General features: G+C 38.8%; 1 protein-coding gene across 1 annotated transcript in view; it reads left to right on the top strand.

The window, feature by feature from the left end:
• The window catches only part of LOC135072727 (protein peste-like), a 36,176-nt gene that overhangs the window by 14,478 nt on the left and 3,016 nt on the right, over window positions 1-18,682 (top strand). The window contains exons 2-7 of the mRNA XM_063966754.1: window positions 3,897-4,021; window positions 8,419-8,557; window positions 15,301-15,458; window positions 16,625-16,840; window positions 17,614-17,745; window positions 18,156-18,327. Coding sequence (XP_063822824.1) covers window positions 3,902-4,021; window positions 8,419-8,557; window positions 15,301-15,458; window positions 16,625-16,840; window positions 17,614-17,745; window positions 18,156-18,327 — 937 coding nt within the window. The 5' untranslated portion in view covers window positions 3,897-3,901. The remainder of the gene's footprint in view (window positions 1-3,896; window positions 4,022-8,418; window positions 8,558-15,300; window positions 15,459-16,624; window positions 16,841-17,613; window positions 17,746-18,155; window positions 18,328-18,682) is intronic.

Below are 18,682 nucleotides of genomic sequence, written 5' to 3'. Positions count from 1 at the left end.
GCATAATAAAACAGACACTAACTTTATTGATAGCCTCTTACACCGCTACACTACCCACTACCCATTGATCACAGTTATAAACACGGCAAAAATCGTCTAAATATATTCAAATTCAAATTGTTTATTGCATCCCACATTCATTACAAATAGTGGTGGTGTTATTCAGACATTACTTAGGTGCCTTTTTGTTTTAAATAAAATAGGTAGGTAAGTATGTTTATTTTTTCGGTGTGACCTATGGAAGTTTTTGGTAATATTTAAGATTAGCTTTTGAGAGCGACTTCACCCGCGTGAATTTTGGCCTGATATTCAGGGATAATGTAACACTAATGCTGAAATATTTTTTTGTAGGTTAATTAGGAGAAGCTATTTTCTCATTAATAGAATAAATGATTCGTTCAAACTGTAAAATGCATTGGGATTCAATCAATTCGATTGAGGTTAAGTCATTATTGTGACCTCAAAAACAGGGCTACTTAGTTATTTATTAAAACTTATCTCTTTGCAGTAGGTACAGCCGATGACTGATGATTGATGATATTGTGATATCTTTTTGTCGCCGTGGTAACGGATTTAGTTCAGGCCTGATAAAAATTAAAAGAACATTGAAACAATATTTCAGGTCATTCAGTCAGGCTTCAATGCAGCCTTGGATAATAGTTTTGCGGGAATTACGAAATATTACTAACATTTAACACGTTCCAATCTCTTGAAACAAACAGGAAAATCCTCACTGGGTTTCACGAGTAGTTATCAGAGAAAACTTATACTAAGTACCTACTACATGGTGTAACTTTTAGAGTAACTTATACCTTACATTGTGAAAAGTATAGTTAAGTTTCATAGGCCAATATGTTAATTTAATTAGTAGGTGCATAAGGTGACATTACGATTCAATTCAGAATTTATTTCTTCTTCTTCTTCCTCGGTCCCTCACTGATGAGAATCGCGACCACAGATAGTGTTCCTCCACAGACTGCGATCATAAGCTGTGTGGACCATTTATTTATGGCTCCTAATTATTTATTTTCAGCTTATTCACAAACCCGGATTAAGTTTGTGTATGTCATTCTCTTTAATTGCTTGAATCCAAAAAAATATAATTGGCTCCAAATTCCATGTATGGAATACCATACATGGAATTCATCATTTTTTTGGGTGATTACATCATCAACCAAATTATCACGGTAATTTCGAACAATTTTCCGAAATGGAAACACAAATATGAAACGAATAGCATAATCACTATTCTAGCAAATTCTGAATGAATTTCGGATGAATCACGTATCATACGTAACTAATGTTGTTAGTATGATATTATCAAAATGCTAATAAATTCCAGTAAGAGTTATCTTCAGCAAAATCGATTATCGGCGGATAATTCTAACTTTTCTGAGAAGTATCGCGACTGATAACTCTGATAAGGCACACATAGGACGATTAACGATATGTTATTGCGATTATAATGATCGAGAAAGGTTTTCGGTTGTTTAAGCAAGTGTTTTGCGAAAAGGAGACTGCAAATACCTACGTTCTTTGATTAATTTAACAAGTTAAAGATACCTAAATACTTAGTTTGCACGAATTGTAACGTAGGATATTTTTTATTTGGCTGTTTTGTGTGTTGTTTAATAAAGAGTTTCTATCTATCTATCAAGAAAGATTTATATCTTTACTAGCTTTCCGCCCGCATTTGGTCTGTCACAAAAAGATTTTTCGCGCGGGTCCCTGTTTAAAAAACCGGGATAAGAACTATCCTATGTCCTTTCCTAGGATTCAAACTATCTCTATGCCAAATTTCATCAAAATCGATTCAGTGGTTTAGACATGACGTAGCAAGACAGACAGACAGACAGAGTTTATAATATTATTTATAATATTAGTATAGATATCTTTATGATAAACACCATGCTTGCAGAATCGTGGCACTCGTGGTTAATGTCTTCATAGTTGAATGTTCCAGTAGGTACGACGATAAAATGATTTTATCAGAGATCTGGGGCACTAGAGATATGTATCAGTTATATTACACATTCACGTCATTTATGCTAACACCAAAAACTCATCACTATCGATCACTTGCCCTTTGATATGATCACACTAAATCCCACGGATGACTGGTGACAGTGAAGGTCAATAGTTTTTATGGATAAGGGATAGAGGTAGTTAGGACTATGGTAAAAGCAATTCCTGACAGCTTTGTTAAATCTTCATGACTAAATCTATTCTAACAATCTCATAGGGTATCTTAAAACATGAACTTAAAATAACTCAAGTACTTACCTAAATAATACAAAGCTAGAACTACAAAAAGTCAAAGCGAGATGGGAATATTTACCCCAATATTAATATTAGGGGAACTAAGCATTTTACTAAGCACTTTAATTAATTATTATTGTGTGTTAACTTTACATATAGTATTTAAAGTATGTACAATGAATATGTGAAATAAAGTTCTAGCACATACCTTCCTTGTGATAAACTTGATGTTAATCGTATCTTCGTATGCACTTTGCACTCCAGTTTCATTAAGTCACTCATGATCACAATAATAATAATGATTACTAAATTAAGGAAAACTTAACGAAATATTGCTGGTAATTACCACCTAACACACATTGTGCCACTGGCAGAACTAACCGAACGTTTGAGCGATCAAATGACATATTAAAACCGAACTACCCACAAGTTGTGTCCGATTTATGGAGCGTGCGTGCCTTTGAAGCAAGATAATATCGATTTTTTTTCTTGACATTAGACAGTTTACCCTTTACCAGGCCTCCGTCACTCGCCTATGCCGGCCGAGATATTTAACTACAGCGCGCGACAACTTCAAGTTGCAAATCAGTCCGGGCCGCCATCACGCGCCTGTTTGCTTACGCGTATTTCTATACACGCTCGGTCGATCATCGTCGCAATTAGGGTTTATTGTTCCAACAGCACTGTTATTCTTCTTTAATGAAAAATTGTAATATTTAGGAATAATAATTAACTGTAGTGATTTAAATAATAAAAAAAAACTACACTTTTTAAATAATAAATTATTTTGAAATACCTACTTATGACAAAAAACTATAGCAAAAAAATTATTTTAGCTAATAAAAACATTAACTTTACTTCACCGTGTCTATTTTCCGACACTACACCTTTTAAAACTGTTTGTTTAATTTCGAATTATCGCAACACTGAAGTTTATTAATAGGTACTTTAGAGATGGTACGATTATACAAACTCCACTAGATTAAAGTTTTCTAATCGTAAATACAATAAATGCTTCTTAAAATTAAGTTTTTATTTATTTTACTTTGCTCATACAACCCTGACGCTTGAGCGGTGACGTAGATCAATTCTAAACACAAAAAAAATGCGCTCTTGTGAGCGTAGTAGTAAGGTGCGATTTCGAATGCACCATGTGCGTTGGATATTTTGCATTATTATTATTACCGTTAAAATGTCGGCATCTGATCCTACACAAAGGAGTGCAATTTCTGTTGCTACTATTATGTATTCTGTGCCTTTACCTTTATTATGAGTGAGGATGGATGGATGTTTGTTACTCTTTCACGCTTAAACCATTAAACCGGTTAAGTAGATGAAACGGAAGACTTTATTCACGAGTAGGTATGTACCTACCTACTTTACGTGATAAACCTTCTTTCCCTTTCAGACCGAAATAAGCGAAGTCACGAGCAAAAGCACCTATAAAATAAAACGAACGAATGATGAAAATTGTCAAGTTCTTTGGCGTATCTGGGTTGTCTGGAAGAAACCACTATAACCACAAGTATTTTTTTTGTGCGGTGTGCGTGCAATAAAGAGTATCTATCTATCTATTGCATCTAACTATCCATAAAACGTTAATAAACTTATAATAAATAATGAATCTGTTGTTTCAGCAAGGATGCGCGGACGCACGCCGCGCTGGCGCTGGATCGTGGCGGGCGGCGGCGCGCTGCTGGCCATCGCAGCCCTGGGCGCCGCCCTGGCCTGGACCGCCATCTTTGATTCTGTGCTGGCTTCTGTAAGTATTATGAGACTCCCACTTTTATGGGATTCCATCTTTTTACTACCTAGGTACACACCCCTTTGTGATTTCACACACTTTGCAATAGACATTTTACTATTTTTACATTGAAGCGATTTGTTCGCTGGCCAAAGCAACTCTGGGCGCCGCCCTGGCCTGGACCTGATAAGCCCGGTTTCCACAAGCTACCATCACATGTGATTCCATATGGTCTTCATAATTTTAATATAGATATCTCCCGGATACTAACGAACTTCTACTTTAATCATGTGGACTGCGTGGGAATGGAACTTTCTCCCGAGGTTTTACTTTCCACTCTTCCCGCCCGGCACGTGTAATCTTCCCCCATCCAAGAGAGAATCTAAACTTTGTTGTACCAATACCTAAGTATGTTTAAGGAGGCTTTAATTAACTATTGTCTGGGTTCATCATCATGACGTTTTGTCTCATCTGTATCATCAAATCATCCTGTTTCCATCTTTTTAGCCCCTTTCTTTCATTGTTTTCCTTATTTCATCTTTCCAGGCTGAAAGGGTTCAATAAAACCCAACCATTGCCAATATTTCCATCCATAATAACAATATTCTCTTTCCCTTGATCCTTTATTAATATCCAATAAAATCAGGGCTCATTGCCATACAGCACGTGTACACGAAACAAATTGAATTAAAACAGTGCGTCGCGTGACTGAAGCCCTGCAGTTATAATCTGCCCACTAATGTATTACCAATTTAGGCACTTAAGTGTCATTATGGACAGGATTAGGTTTTTATTGATTTATAAAACATATTGCTAATATCTCTTCATTGTCTTTAATCGAAGTACTTGCAGGGTCTGCAGGGATTTATTCCGTCTCCATGGTCTCTCATGGTATTTTTATTTTTATTTTATTTTATTTTATTTTTGTTTGGAAAACATACAGTGAAACAATAAAAGATTAACCACTGCTTAAGAAACTATACACCATTTACATGTTTTCACATACATATGTGTAGCAATACAATTATACAACAAAAGCCAATTCGCTTACATGAGAGAGTTATTTTTAAATTAAGATCTATACCTACATTAAACAGCTGATGAACCGTCGAACCAAGATTTAGCCAATGTGTCCCTAAAGAGATTTGGTTTCGAGTTAAACAAATCGAGTTCAGGAATGGTAACCAATTTGTTCACTTCACATGCCGATCGCAAAAAGAATGAATTCTGTCTGTAGTTGGTACTGCAGCGGGGGATATTTAAATAAATAGGCAGCCTAACAGTTCTATTAGGAACTTTGAGACAGATTTTCGAGAGCAGTTCTGGAGAATCAATATAATTCTGTGCGATTTTTACTAAAAATATGATATCCGCAATTGCTCTTCTGTGTTTAAGGGGTAAAATATGGAATCTACGACATCTGGTCTCATAGTCAGAATCACGAATCCCACACTTGTACTGCAAGAACCTCATAAACCTACGTTGAACGGATTCCAGTCTGTCAGAGTGGACCTTATAACGAGGGTTCCAGACCTGAGAACAATACTCGAGGGTACTTCGCACCAAGGAACAGAATAGAATTTTGGGTACTTTGATATCATTGAATTGTGAACACGTTCTCATAATAAAACCCATTGCTCTCCTAGCTCTTTTAGCAATATTGTCCACGTGTTTCTCATACGTCAATTTAGTATCATGTATGATACCTAGGTCTCGTATCTCCACCACTTCCTTCAGTTCCTGTCCCCTAAGATAGTATGTGTTGCACAGTGGCTTCCTTTTACGTGTGAAACATATAAAATTACATTTTGCAACGTTTAAATCCAACCTATTCAAGGAGCAATACTGCTCAAACCTATCCAGATCCTCCTGAAGAAAACGAGAGTCATCATAAGAGCAAATATTTTTAAATATCTTCATATCATCAGCGTAAAGAAGAAATTTTGAATGTTTGAAGCAAGTACACACATCGTTTATGAAGATATTAAAGAGCAAGGGTCCCAATAAGGAACCTTGAGGGACGCCTGAGGGAATATCGGTCCAGCAAGAAGAGAAGCCATTCACCACTACAGCCTGAGATCGATTTTCAATGTATGAGGTAAACCATCTAAACAGGTTACCATGAACTCCTGCAAGGAGAAGTTTTCGCAATAGCAACACATGATCAATCCGATCGAAAGCTTTACTGTAATCAGTGAAAATGGCATAGTATCTTTTTGGGGTTATATCTATTGTGGCCTAAAGTGTGGCGAAGTGATAACAAATATGACACCATTGCTGCATAATATACGCACTTCAAATTCAGAAATATAGTGAGTGTCAAGAGACTTATTGTGTGCACTTGCTTTAGAACCAATAAAGCCCTTTAGATTCTGTGATCTGTGAATAAAGCAATGGTAAATTATGCCATTCGTGGGCTGTTTAATTTTTTTTGGGTGCCTTAGAGCAAAATCATAATTAATGAGTTTTGTGAACACAAAAAGCACTTTTAAAGATAATTTAAGTTATATAACCCGAAAGACTTGATAATAAGCGGACAGTTCCGCGTTTCGAGATGTTATTTAGGTATTTCGCTGCACATGCGTGACCGTACATTGACATTTAGCCTTATCAGCGGGTTATCGGAGCATTACAATAACAATTATGATGATAACAGGTAGTGGCTGGATGTTACAAAATCAAAATGCCGATTAAATAATTAAATGCTTGTTATATTGAGTAATGGCGAAAATTAATAATCAATTAGGAATAATCTTCTGAACTGGCTAAGATTTCTTGAATGTACATATTTTATTTCATTTTCATTTTTAATTTACTTAAAAATTATTAATCTTGTCGATATGTGATTACGGTAGTTGGCAGAATGAAATGGGAATATTCAGGATGTTGCAAGTTTCATTTTTCTACGAAATACATTGCAAAGCAATAATTGAATTATTAGGTACCTAGGTTGTGGAATAAATAAATAATTTAATCTATCAAGTCATGTTTAGATAATGCATATGATCTTGGCCCGAACTTGAGCTTTTGTCAGCGATGGTCGTAACGACCACGAATCAATATGACTCAATTGCATCCAATTCACCTTGCCAATTGAATCGGGATAAGCTCCTAATCAGTGGACATCTGGGCAGTTACGACAATTATGACTGAAACATGATCGCAATGACTGCCAATTGATGACTGATGATTACCTTGTGCCTTATAGTATGCCGTCAAAGACTTGCGTCATAATAAAAAGTCATCTGATTCGAATTAATTAATAGGCATTGCAATCTCGTTACAGACGCACATGTGCTTATCTTAAGTACCTACCTACGCGGTGGAAGAGGCGGGTTAAGAAAAAACTTGATACTTAGTGAACTTAGATTAGTCCAAAATTCGATATGATTACTAAGTTGGAGTTGAATGTATTTGCCAACACTAAATCACAATAAAATTCTAAAAGATTTTTGAAAAAAAGTCCCATTGACTTTCCTTAACGAAATAATTTGCTCTATTACTTCATTGACCATTTTGGAAGTGTATTCTTGCCCAAAACCTGACGATTCTTATCCAGCAGTCCGTCGGTCCAATGTCTCCTTTGTGCAGGTGTCGACAATAAATTATTTCATTAGCACTTGCACAGAAATAAGCCTATTAAAGAATTGAGGTCAAATCTTGTCATTTATGCGTCGGGAGTTCTCAACCTTTGTATGGTTTTTAAAGAGGAACTCACATGCAGTAAATCACTTTTCCTCTCTTGCACAAGTTTCTACTGTACATTTAAAAGAATCTGCTTCCAAGAGATTCGTTTTGGTCTACTGCCACTCTCCCGTGGACGGCGTAAAAGGTGACTATGGCAGAAATATAGGGAACATTAGGCTTCCCCAACTCGCCTTGTCAGCATGGGTGTATGCCAAATTATCCCGTTTACCTCTAGTAAAGTAGAGGGTCACACACAGATTGTACACTATAGTAGAGGAGGCTCATAGTCCAGCAGTGGACTATAAAGGGCTGTTGATGATGATGATCATGAAAGTAGTGGGTCGTCCTCCTCAGATGAGTATATTATTATACTATTACCAAACTGTGGAATGGACTGTCGTCTGCGGTGTTTCCGGACGGATACGACCTGCAAGCTTTCAAGAGGAGAGCGTATCTTCACCTTAAAGGCCGGCAACGCACCTGTAACGTCCCTGGGTCTGCGGGTGTCTATGGGCGACGGTAATCACTTACCATCAGGTGATCCGTCTGCTCGTTTGCCTCCTGTCACATAAAAAAAAACTATTGCCGATTTTCAGGAAGCTGTGATTTGCCTTCAACCTTATTGAAGTCCGCTCCTGGTCATCTGGCAGTGGAGTCTGAATGTCCTGATTATGACTGACGATAATGTTTCTAATCACAGTGTTTCTAAGTGGTCCCTCTTGTTCCAGCAATTAGCCCTCAGCCCGGGCTCCCGCTCGTACCGCGACTGGGTGGCGCCCTCCATGCCGCTGTACTTCGAGGTCTACCTCTACAACTGGACCAACGCGGAGAACTTCCCGCTGGAGAAGCCCAACCTGGTGCAACTTGGTGAGTCAATATTGAGAGATCAAACTAGAAATTAGTGTCTAGACCCCTCGCCCACGGCGACTTTTTGTAGTGATGCAGTAGCAATTCTGTCGCGCGTTCGCATCGATACAGTCGCAATGCGGTCGCTAGCTGTGTGACCTCGCCCACATAAACGCGCTTCTGTCGCGATGCAAACGCGATTCAGTAATCCCTCCGTTCTCTCCCCCATGTCGTCCGGTCGCGCGTTTGCATCGATACAGTCGCGCTGCTGTAGCGCGTTGGAATCACTTCTGTAGTGCGTTGCAAATGCAAATAACACGCGTTAGTAGCGATGCTGTCGCTCGTTTACCAAACGCGCGACAGCATCACTACAAAAAGTCGCCGTGGGCGAGGGCCCTTAGACACCGAAACGAGGCTACGTGGCGTGCTAAGCATGCAAATACCAGACCTCCCAAACTCGGCTCGGTTTGCTTCTGGTAAATTAGAGGCTTGTGCTCCTGCAATGACTTGGTGATGATGAAGAAGAGGCGTGTATTTGTCTTAAAATCATTCCGCCTAGTCAGGCAGCACATTAAATGACTGCATATACTTTTTTATTTGCAAAAAAATAATCTATTTCCTAACTGTGCATAAGTTGACAGTACCATTGTCTGTAGTTACCAAAATACCAAAACAGATGAAGTTGATTGAAGTTATTAAACACATATCGAAAATGGTTTCGATCGAGTAGTCCATCGATATAATAGCCTTACCACAAAAAAGTTTAACGCGCATTGAACACTAGTTTAAAATGTCATTTCCACTAAATATAAATTTATGTTAGTGTCCAAAGCGCGATAACTTTTTGTGGTGGAAATTAGAAGGCACCGCAGTTTCACTATAAAATACATCTAAATAATTTCTTGCTGTGCCATGAACTTTGGATGATAATATGACATTGATTGGCAATAACCGAAATTGCTATTGAAGTTGATCGGTCGCTATTGGATTGGTTGGCATAAATTAGTTTTCGTGTGCTCATCAATTGCTGGAACACGTCAAGACCAAGAGGAAAGCGTGGACCCTACTTGCATTTTATTTAATACTAGAGGCCGCCCGCGACTTCGTACGCGTCAGTGTTGGCAAAAAGTTAATCTGATTAATGATTAAAAATTAATGATTAAAATCATAATCAAATTTTTTTGATTATGATTAGTTAATCATTAATCAAAAATTTTGATTAAGATTAATTAATCATAATCATTAATCGTTAATTTGATTATTTGATTAACTATCTACTATTTTCATAAGAAAAGGGTTGGGAGTGTATGAAAAGGTACCCGCGACTTATAAAATATCTAGCAAAGGGGGGATCTGAAGTTGTACTGTCGTTTTCCCAAAAAACTGCGTCAATTTTCACTACTCAAAACACTTATCGCACTAGTTTTGTTTCTCACAATTCCTTCTATTCTTCCGGTATCTTCCAGCAAAATTGGGTCAGGATAGAAGTTAAGCGGGCTGGCTGACGATAGGGTAGAAGTCCCCCCCCCCCCTCCCAAGGTAGGCGCAAGCGTGGGCAATTCAACGGAATGGTGGGGTTGCTAAACTAGGACGTTTTGTGTGTTGGGGAGGTGCAGGAGACTTCGTACCAGAAGTTTCGGGGAGAAGCCCACGCGTGGGCAATTCAATAGAAGGGTGGGGTTGCTAAACTAGGAGGTTTTGCGTGTTGTGGAGGTGCAGGAGAGTTCGTACCAGAAGTTTCGGGGGGAGGGCCACGCGTGGGCAATTCAATAGAAGGGTGGGGTTGCTAAACTAGGAAGTTTTGCGTGTTGGGGAGGTGCAGGAGACTTCGTACCAGAAGTTTCGGGGAGAAGCCCACGCGTGGGCAAATCAATAGAAGGGTGGGGTTGCTAAACTAGGAGGTTTTGCGTGTTGGGGAGGTGCAGGAGAGTTCGTAACAGAAGTTTCGGGGGGAGGCCCACGCGTGGGCAATTCAATAGAAGGGTGGGGTTGCTAAGATAGGAAGTTTTGCGTGTTGGGGAGGTGCAGGAGAGTTCGTACCAGAAGTTTCGGGGAGAAGCCCACGCGTGGGAAATTCAATAGAAGGGTGGGGTTGCTAAACTAGGAGGTTTTGCGTGTTGGGGAGGTGCAGGAGACTTCGTACCAGAAGTTTCGGGGGGAGGCCCACGCGTGGGCAATTCAATAGAAGGGTGGGGTTGCTAAGCTAGGAGGTTGTGCGTGTTGGGGAGGTGCAGGAGACTTCGTACCAGAAGTTTCAGGGGAGGCTAGGCGTGGGGGGCAGGTGGTGGGAGTGTGGGGTTGCAAGTAAGTGCTGGAACGGTAGGGGAAGTGGACTGATATCCTCCTACGGGAGGTCGGAAGACTGCACCGGAAGTTTCAGCGAGGGAAGGGGGCGGGGGGCAGTCTAGGTTACCTTAATATTTATCTAGGTATGACCTGTCATAGAATTGTAGCCTAAAACCAAACATCTAATATTAGAATTCAATGTTTTAACATTGTTTTTGATAGAACATTTAAGAAGTTAATCAAGTTAATCAAATTAATGATTATTGATTAATGATTAACAAATTAATCATGATTATGATTACTTTTTTAATCATGATTATTTTAATCAGGATTAATTTAATCATGATTAAAATTAATCAAATTAATTAATTGATTAAAAAATTAATTGATTAGTGCCAACACTGGTACGCGTGGATCCCGTTTTACCCCCTTAGGCCCAGAACTGACGGTGAAACGCAACTGCAACGAAACTGCAACTGCTAGTTAATTTTGAGTTGCATCTAAGTTTCTGCCATAGCGTCCGTTGAGACCACACATGACGCGACCAGTTTGAAAGTTTCAGTTTCATTCATCAGAATCATCAGAAAGTTGCAGTTTCGTTGCAGTTACGTTTCACTGTCTGTTCTGGGCCTTAGGTTTGGAGTTTCGTAAAATCCTTTCTTAGCTGATAACTTACGTCATAACATCTACAGGGTGGCCCAGAAGAAAGTTCACTTTTGAAAATTCAAGAAAACGAAAACTGTACATTTTTATAGAACTTTAACTATTGCAATTCAAAGGAAATTTAATGAAATTTACTTTTAAATTTACCTTTATTAAATTACATCGGCCAGGAGATTTCCTTGACGCTTACAACATTCGATCAACATACATCAAAATCTTGAAATGCGTTCGTTAGAATTACCTCGAAACCTATTTTCAATTTTTTGCCGAATCCTCAGCTTTAGTTGCTGCATGGTTGTTGGATTATAAAAGTAAACTCTATTTTTAATGTAACACCACAAAAAAGAATTTTCTGGAGTAAGATCAGGGCTTCCTGGTGGCCAGGAGATGTCACCCCTGCCTGAAAATATTTTTTTGTGGGAACATGTCTCTTACCATCTAAATGCTCTCATTTGAAGTGTGACACGTAGCCCCATCTTGATGAAACCAAGTCCTCCGGTCATAGCCTTGCGAATCTTGCAGCTTTGAAATCAAAAAGCTTTTCAGCCTACCAGTATAGCGCTCTCAAAAATTAATCATCCTTTCAATGCAACAAACCAATTAAGCAGGGGTGAACTCTCACTGCCTCTGAGAAGCGCTAATCTCATTCCAGCAGACATCTTTTTGTGGGGTTACCTTATAAGCAGAGTATACTCTCATAATCCAAAAACTCTGCAGCATTCATTCATCCTGAATCCATTTCGAAGTAACTCTAACGAAAGTTTTCCAAAATTTTTATGTATGTTGACCGAATGTTGTAAACGTCAAGGGAATCACATGTACGATAAAATTTATAAAAGAAAGTAAATTTTCAAATAAATTGCACTAAATTTCCTTGAAATTGCAATAGTCAAAGTTTTACAAAAAATTACAGTTTTCGTTTCCTTGAATTTTCAAAAGTGAACTTTCTTCTGGGCCACCCTGTACCTGCATGCCAAACAGCCCGATCCGTTCAGTGGTTTGGGCTGTGCGTTATTAAATCACTATGTCAGTCAGTCAGACAATAAGTCAGTCACCTTTGAGTTATTATATTTAGATAGAGGTAATAATATTTGAATATTGTTTCTTTTCTTAGTCTAAATCTTATAACTAATATTTTCTAAGTATCGCTTTTAGTTTGTTTAAATAAAGAAAGAAAAAATATTTATTTGGTACTAAATGATAGTTTATTTTGGTTAACCAATATTAAATATGAAGTAAATAAGTGCTACCAACTCTACCGTAATTCTCAATAAACTCAGTCTCTAGATTTCCTGTAGGTTTTATAATAGCCTCCCAACTATTAAAAAACCGCCAAAAAATCCTCTAGCAAAATTCCCAATTTCCCTAAAACACCAAAAAGCAAAAAATTTAAGAAAAGGAATTGGTCTGAATATCAAATTCAAATGTAATATTAAGTAGACCCTTCGCAGGGCACTAATTTATTTAATGAGAAGATCTTAAGTAAACAAACTCCTATTCCATGTTTTAAGGGCCTTAAAACTTATTATTTGGGAGCAATGAAGTTTTTATAAATTGCTCATTGGATCATTTTTTTTTTATAAAAAATATCTAACCTATGTTATCAAACATACTATACAATCTCTATCTAGGCTCTATCGACCGAATTTATCACCCGTGGGGGCATTATTGCTTTATTTCGACATAATAATTATGTATTATGTCTATTTCGATTTTCGGGCAGAGCTTTTCGAAAGTAATGCCCGTTCAAAAATTTCTAATATTTCGCCATCTTATGCCTTACATTACAGAAATACAGCCATAAGAACAATGCTAATTACTAATCGTCATAATAAACCCTCAATGCTTTAGTAGATTGGGAAAAAAATCAAATGATATTGCGATTTACCTAAGCACAGTGCCCCCTACCGGCCGGGGGAAGCATTAAAAGCTAAAAGCATGAGGGTGGTGAAAGCGCTGGGGCGGGTTGCGTTTATTGAAAGGGTTCCAACTTATGATAACTACGCTTAGGATTACGTCATAAAGTTAATATTCCTTCCGAAGGAAGATTAATTTTATGGATTACTAGCGGCCGCCCGCGACTTCGTACGCGTGGATCCCGTTTTACCCCCTTAGGGGTGGAATTTCGTAAAATCCTTTCTTAGCGGATGCCTACGTCATAACATCTACCTGCATGCCAAATTTCAGCCCGATCCGTTCAGAATAAACCAATAATTCCTCTATGCAGATTACCTGATACATATTTGCTCTTTTGGGCCTTTCCTCTTACCTACGGGAGGCACCTATAGTTGCCAAGTCAAAAGTCACTTCTCAATACGGGTGGCATCTATTGTTATTTTGGCAAAGCCAATACTAAATCACGGTTTACAACAAAAAAACAATAAAATTGCAAATTAAGTGTAAAATGCGCTTGTAATTATGAAACTACATTAGTTGCAGAATATAATATTCCAAATTTCAATACCGTAAGTCCCATACTTTTTAAAATATCTTGATGTAAAGTGGAGCAAACAATTTTATAGGTTAAAATACCCCGTATTGAGAGGCGACTTTGGGTTTCCAAGGGCCCGTAGGTAAAGGGTTAATTATTATTGGAATTTTATAAAAGTACAACATCAAGTTAAACACGATGTAATAGGATATTGCAATAAAAATGTAGATATACACTGGTCATCACAAAAATCGACCCACCTACGTTTTACAGAAAAACTCGTTTCTACTGACACAATCATGGTGCCCTAACAATATTTGTGTTATTTGAAAGCCCAATAAATATCCTTAAAGAAAAACACATTTAATTTCCTAATAAACGATTAACATATACAATAAATGTGACTTGAAAAACTTGAATAAAGACCTCACTTTGGGCTCACCTCTGGGATCAATTGGATCAATTTTTATGGTTATAAAACCAAATAATGATCTCACGTGTCCTCTTTAACAGATGGATAGCGATTAATCCCAACTTAACAGTTTTATAGCCATAAAAGTTGGCTCAAGCGTAACTACCTATTTTTTGAAGAAGTGACTGGATTCTTCTAAAGACACATTTTTGGGGTAAAAACCTTTCCTTTAATGAAATGAAGTTAAGAACTAGGCTTTTAAATGGTAATATAGTATATTAATATTGGTGGGAAGTGGGGATGCATACGTTTGAAAGTGCTTGTCGCGGGTGGGTCGATTTTTATGATGACCAGTGTAGTTTATGTAATGTGCTGTGGCCTGGTACTGGGGTGGTAAGTAGTTGAAGTGTGTCAAATACCCAATTTTCCAACCTGTCTGGCCAGTGTGGGGAGTTTAGACAAAATCCTTCATTTTTCTCTGCTAAAATGCAGAGGGTTGTGCTCCTGCAATGCAGTCTAACCCCCTTACTAATAAAAAGTTACCCAGTTGTTGAACACTGTTTTAAAATGACATTTCCATACTAAACGTCACTTTAAAACACTGTTCAACGAGCGTATAAGTTTTATTAGTAAGGAGGTAAATGTCGTGATGATGGAATACCTAATTAATTAGAAAGACACGGGTCTCACTCACGGCTTGACGTTTCGGCTGCTATGCTGCAGCCGTGGTCACAAGCAGACTGGCAAGTGAGTATTGCCGTCAAGTACGAATACGGATACTGTGAGTGTTGTGTGTCGTGGTAACATCACTAGTGGTGTAACTGTAAATATCAATATGAGGGTAGTTGAAAATTTTCAAGCCCGCCCGACGACGCCGCGAGCCGCCTGCTTGTGACCACTGGCTGCAGCATAGCAGACGAAACGCGAAATGGAATGCGAAAGTTTAAAGTCTTTACCTATTAAATATTCTAGGTCCATACCGGTTCCGGGAATACCGGCGGCACGTGAACATCACGTGGCACCCCCACAACGGCTCGGTGTCGTACCGCAACCTGAAGAGCTGGCACTTCGACCCCACCAGCAACGGGACCCTGCAGGACAACATCACCACCTTGAATGTCATCGCCGCTGTAAGTGTAGCGATGTATTGGCTCATTTTCTGGTTGTACTACATTTTGCGTTTTCTTAGCCTAGGCGCAGTCCACCGACTTTTAGTTGGCCGATAGTTGGGTCGGTCTGTTAATCAGTATGGACATGTATGAAAATTGAAAGTGCGCACATTGCACCGATTTGGTATCGGTACAGAATAAGTAATAGTACCAAGTATCGGCCGATTCTTCGTGCTTCTAAGAAAACTCAATAATTTATTGTTTATTTTATCTTTTATTATTTTAATTAAGTATGAATTAATCCAATTTTATCCCATAATTCGCAAGTGAAAAACATTACCTATGTATGTTGGTGATGTAGGTGATTAAAATAGGACAGATCCTAATAGAATATAGAATGAAAGAGATCGCATTTGGCCCGTTTTTTATAGTTTTTTAAAATGTTACGAAGCCATTACTAATTATCCTTGAGCAGAGCAGATACTAACTTAAATGAATAGCATCCGATTTATACTATCATTGCAATGTGAACTGTAGCATTACTTATTTGTCGTTAAATCCTTTGCCTTGACAATGAGTGCACTGTAACGAAGCTCGTTAAAACTTTATAATACCGGGATCCAACGGGATTACGTAAAATATAACGATGTCATGTCCATTCAGAAGGACTTTCTGTACATCAATCGCTTGTGTAACCTGTTTGTGACACCTGACACCCCGATAACTTGTTATGTAACAGGGCACAGGAGTTGACCTTTTCAATCGGAAAGTCCGATGCAAAAGATTTTTATAACTATCAGGTATATTTATAGATTTTTCCTTTTTATATCTTCCAACTACAATGTGTTCATTGATTTCCTATCTATCAATAGCAGTATATTTTATAACACAGTAATTGATGAGATAAGAGCAGATTAAAAATTATCGTTTATTTTTATGACTTACTTGCCCTTCAATTAAGTTAAGAACATGCTTATTTATTTTTGAGATAGTGTGGTGTAGGTTAGTTATACGGATCATAGATCGACCATGTAGAGCCAAGCTTCTAACTCTACTCACTAATTTAAAAAAAACTCTACACTTTGGTCGTAATGTGACTTGGACAAAATTCGCGTCGACATTATCTACCTTGATGATGCCAAAAACGTAGCAGCGAATGAAACATTCAATTATTATTCTGTTTTCAGTCAGCGGTCTACCGGTCGCGATTTTGGGGCTTCTTCCAGCAAAAAGGTCTCTCCATGGGCCTCGCCATGTTCGGCCAACACATCTCCGTGTCAAAACTAGCCAGGGAACTGCTCTTCGAGGGTTACGAAGACTCTCTCCTGGAGCTGGCGAAGAGCCTGCCACCCAGCACCACTGGTGGTGCACCCCCTATCGACAGATTTGGGTGGTTTTACGAGGTAAGAATGGACCTAGATAGAAAGAGCTACTTTAGGAAACTCTTTTGCGGCCCATTGTATGCCAAAAGCGAGCTGAACAACACATTAATCAACAGAACTTCACTCAATGACTACCTACATTCCTGAGGACCATTTCGTAGCCTTTCATAGATGGCTACGAAATGCTAAAAAAAATCAAATTTCGAAGCTTGTCTGTATGAAGCCAGTCCCACTTTGTAGCCAGCTACGAAAGGCTACGAAATGGTCCCAAGGCATTCCGCCTGCCAAAATTCCAAAACACGAACAACCAATGCCCGTTACCAAGTCCTTTAACCAACTTTTAGTCGAGGTCAAGATAACGCAGTTGACAGCAAAGAACATTATGGATAACTACTTATTAAATGTAACAAGCCAAAGAGTAGTAGAGAGTGGCGGTATTATCTGTCGAACATGAATTGATGAAAAGTGGAGTAAACGGACAAAACAAATGAATGACTAAGGCTGGGTTGCACCATCTTACTTTAACTTTGACAAACGTCAAAAATCTGTCAAATTCCATACAAAAAACACCGGCTATCGTCAAAGTTACGGTCAAAGTTAGGTGGTGCAACTCAGCCTAAGTTTTCTCAATTGATAGTATTGCTACTTGAATTAAATGTTGTAAATAAACAAGTGGTACTTTTGTGTTATCACTACCATTTTCACATAGCAATCAACGTGTATATTCTCATGTACCAGTACATTTCGTAGTCTACTTAACACTATTATAATGTTATGCCTTTCTTTATTCGCAGAGGAACAACTCCCTGGATAATGACGGCTACTTGGAGGTGACTACAGGACAAGTCAGAGGCACGCTGCCGGGGCAAATCGTCAGGTGGAACCACGAAGACCACCTCCCGTTCTACGAGGGCGAGTGTGCCAAGGTAAAAATAATTTAGTTCTGATGGCTTTCAAATCATATAGAAAGCGATGTTCAGTTTTACATCGTGGTATAATGCTTTGGTATAATGCTTTTGGCTAGGTAATAACTTTGAACAATATTACAAAACTTGTAGGTAAAGCTTTTTGGAAATTGGGCAAGGTGCACAAAAAGGAGACACCAGCCTAAGCGAGCAGCACCCATGCAATTATCACTTTTGAACTCCGTCAGGTCCCGGGGGTGCATAAACAATTGGTTTTTGCTACCCCCTGTACTATCTAAGTCAGAGTTAGGCAGTCGTGGTTCACTTTACACCTCCACTATGTATACCCATAATCTAACTATCTTGTAGATATAATTTTTTGCGATGGTAAATGCAACCAGTCACTAATGGAAACATCACCAACTTTGCAGCTGTCAGGCAGCGCCGGCGAGTTCATGTCCCGGAGTTTAGACGAGGACTCGCAGCTGGAGATGTTCATCCCGGAGCTGTGCCGGACCGTGGCCATGGACTACGAGGAAAGTGGAGAGCACGCCGGCCTCATGTACCACAAGTACGGCATCTCGCGCTCCAGCTTCGATAACTGTGAGGTTCTTACTCAACGCCTTATTGTACGCTCCTGCAGTCTTTCCTGAACACTATAATCCAGGCCTTTTCAAGGCGAGAGTGAATAGGCACTTACAGGACAGATATGTATAATCCGGAACTGCATCTCACTTAACACCAGGTGCGATTGCGGTCAAATACTTGCCTTGTCATGCACAACAAAATGTAGCATACTGTACTGCACGGGACCATGGTCTTCGTGGCCACAAGTATGGCATTCTCAAATTTTCTTCAAATTGATTTCGTTGAGGGTTCTGGAATAACAGTTAATTTACCCTGTTAGCAATCACTACTTGAGTTTTTGTCCCTCACACTAGGTTCTTTGAATTCCTCC

Source organism: Ostrinia nubilalis, chromosome 6 (genome assembly GCF_963855985.1).
Source record: "Ostrinia nubilalis chromosome 6, ilOstNubi1.1, whole genome shotgun sequence".
NCBI lineage: Eukaryota > Metazoa > Arthropoda > Insecta > Lepidoptera > Crambidae > Ostrinia > Ostrinia nubilalis.
Note: the sequence above shows the minus strand (reverse complement) of the source record. Positions and strands in the feature narration are given on the sequence as shown.